Below are 8,150 nucleotides of genomic sequence, written 5' to 3' on the forward strand. Positions count from 1 at the left end.
GTAGCTGGGGTGAGGCCTGAATGGAGTTAAGGATAGCAATTTCAGATGACCACGGGGGCGCGCTTGCTTCATCGTGTGCTTTGTGTGGGTTGGACTGCGATAGGCTAGGAACTCTCACGACGCTTACACATGGCTTTCGAAATGAGAGAACGGCCCTGCGTCTACATATTCTACAGGATTCAAGGTCGTGTGGTTGCTTCGCTTTAGTAGAAACGTGAATAAGCAAGCGGAAAAAAATACCCGCGGAACGGAGGTTGGGCACGCCAGGAAACGAAACGGAAACCAAGCCTGGTTTTTCTGCAAGCAACCAATTGACATTAGCCTCGGGTATCTGTCACTTGTACCTGGCGCCCGTGGAATCTGACAAAATGCGCAAGAATAATATTAGAATATGGCTATTTGTCTAGGCGAAGCTCTGACAAACATGAAAGCGAGAATTGTGTATTTTTGCGCGGCTAAAATTATGGTTGCCACTCATTATCGAAGACGGGAATGACAACACGTTCAAACGGATGCATAGCGTGTAGCGCAGGGGAGGAATTCCAGTGTATCACTAGGGAGCCAATGGGTTAAATTCCGAGGGTGAGATTACGAATTGCTATGATGAAAATTGAACTAAATATCATGTCTATGAATGGTGCAACAATACCCGGTGGGGCATTTTTCTCATTGATTTGGTGTGAACGTTTTAAAATAAAGAAATTGACTCAGATATCACGGAAGTAACAATGCTTCAAGCCGCAAATTTTCAAGATACAATTGTTTGTCTACTTAGATCACTTCGTAAAACACAATTTAAAAAAAATGGGAGGAGTCCTAAACTTCGTCTTTAACAGTGGAACGCAACAGCGTGTTGCAGCGCTTCCAGGGAGTCCACGGAACGCCATCGCCCCTTCGGCGTGACGGCTCGCCCATTGGAAACACCTTTGAACGTATTGGTCATGTTTTTAAATCCTTTCAATATATGATTGATCAATTACGCACTGTAAATTTACTTATTTATTATGATAAAGCATTGTCTTTTTGTTCTGAGCATTTTGACTACATTGAATTCCCGGTTTTTTAATTTGTTCATTTTCATTTTCTTTTATTATTCAAACAATTACAATGTTTTCATTAACTCGTCGTGACACACCAATCAACCATTAACCTATAGTGCGGCAAATTATCATGATACGATTTTTTTTATCATCATACGATCAGTGAGTTTCACTGATGTCAGGATCTTCTGCGATCATCCGCTTTTCTTAGTTCCACAATGCGCAGTGCGGCATTTCGCAACCGTTTACGGTTTACGTGCCACATCCTACATGACCTTCAATTTTCTTGCTGGTCAGAGCGCGCAGCGGCCTTCGCATTTTTCTCTGTTTGGCGAGCTAACGAGCTGACAAGCTCTTCATCGGCAAGCAGCTCATTTGGTCGCCCTTTCACCTTTTTTTGCGACCACGTACTCGTAAAAACGCTGTTCGCTACATAGATTGTGCGCGATTCGATTTATCTCTTGGGTCACCAGCTGGATCCCCCGACAACAGTGGCAGCCTGTACACTGGCATTTCGAAGCACAAAATGAAGAGATAAATGATGACAAAGACAACGAGTTTCAACGCACAGCATGAGAGGCAACCGGTCGCAACATGTTAAGAGAGGCTCTAACACTGGTTGAGAAAACATAGTAACCCAAACCTGCTCTGTTGAGCGGGCGAACCGGGGCTACAATGAATTGGGGCTGTGAGTATGATAAGTTTCGTTCTGTTTTTTCGCATTCAGGCGGAATTGGTCTGAATATTTGGGATAAGCTCGGACACAATGTACTTTTTCAGATTGCGACCAAGCTTGCCCGCCTTTGTCGATAACGAGTGCTAAATCATTTCGTACCTCTTGCTTGGTTCCGAATAAAGCCTGCACAGCTTTGTATTAAAAGCTTCCTCATCTTTTGTGGTCATTCATCATCATCAGCCTGACTACACACACTGGAGGGCAAAGGCCTCTACCATGTCTCTCCAATTAATCTTGTCCTTTGCCAGCTGCGCCCACGATATGCCTGCTAACTGCCTAATCTGATCCGCCCACCGAACCTTCTGCCGCCCCCTGCTACGCTTGCCTTCTCTGGGAATCCACTCCGTTGCCCTTCAGGACCAGCGGTTATCTTGCCTTCTCATCACGTGCCCTTCCCAAACCTATTATTTCCTCTTGATTTCGACTCGGATGCCATTAACACGCGTTCATTCCCTTGCCCAATCTGCCCCCTTCCGGTCTCTTAAACTAAACCTCTCATTTTTCTTTCCATGGCTCAGTGTGTTGTCCTTAACTTAATGTAAACCCTTTTCTTTAGCCGCCACGTTTCTGCCCCTTAGGTTAGTAGTGGTAAGACTCAGCTGTTGTACACTTTTCTCTTGAGGGGTATTAATAACCTGCTATTCATGACTAGAGAGAACCTGCCATAGGCGCTCCACCCATTCTTATCCTTGTAGTTATTTCTCTCTCATGATCCGCATCAGCTAGACGTATTCCTTTATTGCTTAAAGCACCTAGCCTCCAATTGTGAACTGCTGTTCCTTTGCTAGACTGCTGAACATTACTTTCGTTTTCTGCATGTTAATTTTAAGGCACACCATACTGCTCTGTCGGACTAACTCATTGATGATGGTTTCCAGTTCATCTCCTGAGTGACTCAGCAATACAATGTCATCAGCGAATCACACATTATTTATGTATTCACCATTAAGTCTTATGCCCAACTGTTCCAAATTCAGGCCTCGGAATGCCTCCTGTAACCTGGCAGTGAATAGCTTTGGCGAGATCGTGTCTCGTTGCCTGACGCCCTTCCATATTGAAATTTTATTACTAAGTTTATGGAGGACTATGGTAACTATGCATTTCCTATATAAAAATCTTCTAGTATTTTGGACATAAGGCTCATCTACACCGTGATTCCGCAATGCTTGTATGAATGCTGAGATTTCCTCTGAGTCAAATGCTTTCTAGTAATCAATGAAGGCTACATATAGAGGTTGGTTATATTCTGCGCATTTCTCTATCACGTGATTGATAGTGTGAATATAATATATTGTGGAATGTCCTTTATGAAAGCCTGCCTGATCATTTGGTTGACTAAAGGCTAAGGTTTCCCTGACTTTATAACCGATTACGTTACTAAATACTTTATAGGCAACGGACAGTAAGTTCATCGGTCTGTAATTTTTCAAATCCTGGCGTCTCCTTGCGTATGAATTATGATTATTCTTGCGTTCTTCTAAGCTTTTGATACGGTCGAGGTCATAAGGCATTGCGTATAGAGGGTGGCTAGTTTTTGTGGCCCAATCTCCCCTTCGTCCTGCAACAGATGTGCTGTTACCTGATCGTCACCAGCTCTTTTTCACGTTTGCATCGCTCCTAATGTTTTCTTTACTTATTCTCTCGTTACTGGCGGGATGACGCATTGCTGTGCGCTACTGTCTCTATCATTAAATTTCTCATTACACTAGCTATTTTATAGATTTCTGTATAACTCTTCGGCTACTTTAACAATCTTATCCATATAGCTAATGACATTGCCCTCCTTGTCTCTTAGCCCATACGTCTAGTTTTTACCTATTCCTTGTTTCCTCGTCACCGCTTTTAATAGACCTCCGTTCTTTTGAGCATGCTCGGTTCTCTCCATATTAAACTTCCTTATGTCGGTTACATTGTGCTTATATAATAACTTCGATAGCTCTACTAGTTCTATTCTTTGTGTAGGGTCAGACGCCCTCATGCTTTGACGCTTCTTAATCGGATCTTTCATCTCCTGAGATAGCTTGCCGGTATCCTGTCGAACTGTCCTACAGCTTACTTCTACTGTGCACTCCTTAATGATAGAAGTCAGATTACCGTTCATTGTATGAACATTAAGGTCGTCTTCCTTATTTAAAGCTGAATATTTGTTGTGCAGCGATATTCTGAATTCCTCCATTTTCCCTGTTACCGCTAGAATGTTAATGTACTTCCTCTTCACTAGCTTCCCCCGTTTCCTCGTCAAGTGCAAGCTAATTCGAGACCTTACCATTCTTTCATCGCTACAACGCACCTTTCCAAGGATGTCCACCTCCTGAACGCTGCCAGGTTGAGCGCAAATTATGACGTCGATTTCATTTCTAGTCTCACAATCGGGGCTCTTCAACGACCACTTCATTTTCTCCCGTTTGCGGAAAAAGGTATTCATGATCCGTAAATTATTTTTATCTGCGAGCTCTACTAATCGCTCTCCCCTGCTATTCCTTGAACCTACCTCATAGTCGCCTACCGCCCGGTCGCCAGCCTGCTTCTGGCCCACTTTCGCATTTAAATCGCCCGTCAGTACAGTGCAGTCATTGATAACGGGCAAACCTGAAATGGAGAGCCAGAGCGAAAAAATCCACAGCGAGTGTTTCTCGGGTCATGTCGCTCTACACCACCCTCAGAGTAGCGTGTTAAAGCTTTCAGCGCACCATTACGGTGGGGGGTGCAGCTTAAAGCAGGGATACTTCAGCGATGAGAAGGTATGTGTGGACGATGGGACCCCGGGGGTGCAAGAGAAACGTTAGCTTGACGTCGCAGTTTACAACCAGGGGATCATTCAGAAGATATGACACATGTGCAGCGTAATGAAAGATGCTAAAAATTTATGCTCGTGAGGAAACGCTTTGGCCGAAGATCATGCAGCTGCGGGTTCGATATGGGACTTCCCTGTTTCCAGGACAACCAGTGAAGAATTCCATCATTCCAGAACAGCCATTCGCATGCTTTCTATAATTACGAGGGCCGTTTTGCAAGGCACGGTTCTAATTTCCATCCATCGATTCGTCCAAGTACCCTGAAGCAGAATTTTGGTCGACATTACATTCTGAGAAAAACTCAATTAGAAGCACCATGTCTACAAAAAATATGACTGCGCCGTGAAATAAAAAAAAAACGCAATTGCATAATACGGAAGCATGTTTCTCTGCTTCTCTTCTGTTTGCTTCTCTTCCGCGGCTTGTCTCCCGCTCAGTTTGTAGCTTGTAATCATGTCATACCAACTATCTCCTTATCATTCACTCGTGGCAGACATAGCTGATACCAATGCTTCCATGTTTCTGCGTATTTAGTAAGCAACGAGAATATCACATGACGTCTAGAACTATATTGGTCCGGAACCAGCAAATGAGTGCATGCTGCTGATATAAAAACATAAAGGCCACGAAATTAGCAAGTAGAGGACAGACATTTTAATGAATGTTTGTCGCTCAAGAACCTTTACATTTTTGTACATATGCAACGACCAGGGAAAAATCTCAATGACGCTGTCCTTCGTTCCAGTGTACAGCGCAGCGGCAGCTGTCATCGATCATGTATTGCGAGTAATTGCACTGAAATTTTAGTCGCAACAGCGCGCCACCGATAGGATAGGCCCTTGAAAGTTTGTGCTATGATGGGGCCCCTTGCGTTACATGACTTGAGGTGCATGGACGTTGCCACGATATCCATCCCGAGTTAGCAATGTTCGCGCCAAGATGTCTTTTCATGTCTAGACACTGTAGGTGACAAAATCCAGAATGACTTCCGGCGCCGATGGTTGTTTTGGTCAGCTGTGCGTGACAGTTAGAAAAAATTTCGGGTGGCGCTGAAGCCCTATAAGCCTCCCCTGGATACGCCCCTGAGTGTGGGGTCTGTAGTAAAGGTGCGGTAAATGGTTATGTTCTGTTTTTTTTTTTTTGCGTGAACCTGGATGAAAAGAATTGGAGATCGTGGGAATAACACAGACTGCAGACTTCCTGGTGCCTGTACTGTGCGGAGATAATTTTGTACTAACGCACGAAGTGCTATTGGAATTTAGGCCTATGGAGACATTACTGATTCCGTACCATGTTGCGAATGTGATGTTCAAGTCTCCTTGCGCCCGTTTCAAACAGGCGTACCTGAAAACTTTTGTTGTATATCGGCGGCCCGAAACACATGTTCCATGGCCTGCGCGTCTTTGCTTTACCTGACTTCCGCGATGTGTGACACTGCGCATGTCCCTACCGAAGGCTCTAGTAAGCAAAATGTTCCTGAAGGAGGACGGCCGATGGGAAATTAGGAAAAAATAGTGACTATCTAATTGGACATAACCTGACAATTAAATGAGCTCACTTTGCAGGTTTGTTAGTGAAATTCATCAGCACGGCTTTACCTTTACCATACTTGAACAATGTCGCAATGAAAAAAAAAAACGGCACCAGCGGCAATCAAGAAGGCTTGCGTACCCAGGGAAGGCAATGAACAGCTTATCAGAACATTATATTCGGCGCCTGTTCACTCTCCTTCTTTCTTAACACATCATAAATATGCATGCAATCATGAATACTAAGCGTAATGTGTCGTCTGATATTCTGTTTAAGAGAGATCGCCGAACCTTTTCTGCCTGCACAGGTTTGTTAATGGAGCCTCACTAGAAAGGTAATCTTGGAGAGAAGCAGCCTTTTTAATGACATAAAAAAAAACCGGCGTTCCTCGCCTGACAGCCGCTCCGACTTTTCTTTTCTGGGTAAGGAATTAAACCATATTGTAATTAGCAGCAGTACTCAAAACAAAACGCAACTAGTACTCACAATACACAGTACAGAAGATACTATGGTACCCGCAAAAGGCAAACCTGAAATGATTAGTGTAACCGCAGTAAAGTATAAGTATTGCGCAGTGCACTAAATTAGCCCTGAACAGTAAACCTGAACTTAAGGATTTAACAGTGAGGTCTAATATATTAGAGACATGATGATAACATACAAATCGCTTGCTCGACAAGTAATCAATATGTAATATTTATGCTCAACCGGGAAGGGTAACAGCCCTTGTATTAGTATGCCTTCGCAGGTATTGCTTTCAAGGTGGCGTTAATACTTTTCTTTTTTGGTGTTGCTCCATTCGCAGACAATCATCGCTCAACACTTCATCCGATTCACCACATATATAGGGCTCTGAATAATATTTTGTGCAGACAGTAACCTCCAATTACCCGCCCCCCCCCCCCCCCCCCCCCCCCCCCCCCCATAAAAATGACTGCAGCGTTAGAGCGAAACATTGGCAAGTGTTACGCAGCAGTTCATGTCAATTCCGTGCTACGTTTTGAAATTGAATTTTCCAGGCTATCAATGCGCAACATCAATTAGACGCTTCACATAAAGCAGTGAAACTCAGTTATTCTAATTGCTGGTCTTTTGCAGTGTCCACCAATGCAAGGATTATATAGAGCAAGGTGCGGCACAGGTTGCACCTGCCTTCGCCGCCTGCACGGTCCTAATCGCCGGCTTTTCTGCGTCCGAACTCCTATACCGGGAAGAGCTCCGCCTGGATTTATATAGCTTGTCGTGGCTACATCTTCGACGGGCACGAAGTTCCCTTGGTCTTTGTTTGATGACAATGTGGAATAAAGTGCCGTCATAAATACCAAAAAGAGTTGTTTGTCATAACTTCACAATATATATTTTCGAGAAAATAACTGGATTGTGTCTTCATCGTAAAGATATAAATAAGCTTTACGGGGCCGAATAGGCAAATGCTTGACTGCAGAAAAGTAAAAAAAAAACAGTGGAAGTTTAAAAACGGCAATAATGAAGAGAGAAAGGGCAAAATAATTGAGACAGTGACAGTAATCCTAATTAAACTAAAAGTACCAAGCAATCAACTGAACACCATTTCAAAGCAAGGAAAGCGTAGGAGAAAGCTAACAATATTCGTACATAATAAACGCAAACAGTGAGAACGCAACCGTTTGCTGTTAAACCCCTCAGTAATATGCCGGGTGTTCCAGCTAAATTGAGCCAAGGGCTAAAAAATAAATCACTTGATAAATGCGGGTGAAAGCAATTGCATATTCATGACAGCCATCTTGCGCACCACAGGGAATTTCTTGCTTTGCAATTAATTAATAGTATAATTAAGTTTAATTATATAAATGAAAAAATATTGACTTTAAACGACAAGAGTTGTAGAGCACCTTCAGACTGGCTATTCTAAAATATACGATAAGGACACCCTCACGCGCGTGTTTTATTCCCAGCTTCAAAGAAAGCCCGCGAAATACAAAAATAAACCACGTGACTAACGCATTCGCGCGTCACGATCGGGCTGCTCTCAAGCGTGGTTTGAGCAAACGAAATCCCCTGCAGCCTTGA

At 43.5% G+C, this 8,150-nt stretch overlaps 1 protein-coding gene across 1 annotated transcript in view; it reads left to right on the plus strand.

Moving 5' to 3' along the window:
• The window catches only part of LOC144118665 (uncharacterized), a 28,307-nt gene extending 20,944 nt beyond the window's left edge, over positions 1-7,363 (plus strand). Inside the window, exon 4 of the mRNA XM_077651533.1 lies at positions 7,200-7,363. Within this exon, the coding sequence (XP_077507659.1) occupies positions 7,200-7,337 (138 nt within the window). The 3' untranslated portion in view covers positions 7,338-7,363. The remainder of the gene's footprint in view (positions 1-7,199) is intronic.
• Positions 7,364-8,150: the final 787 nt, after the last annotated feature.

Source organism: Amblyomma americanum, chromosome 2 (assembly GCF_052857255.1).
Source record: "Amblyomma americanum isolate KBUSLIRL-KWMA chromosome 2, ASM5285725v1, whole genome shotgun sequence".
Lineage (NCBI taxonomy): Eukaryota > Metazoa > Arthropoda > Arachnida > Ixodida > Ixodidae > Amblyomma > Amblyomma americanum.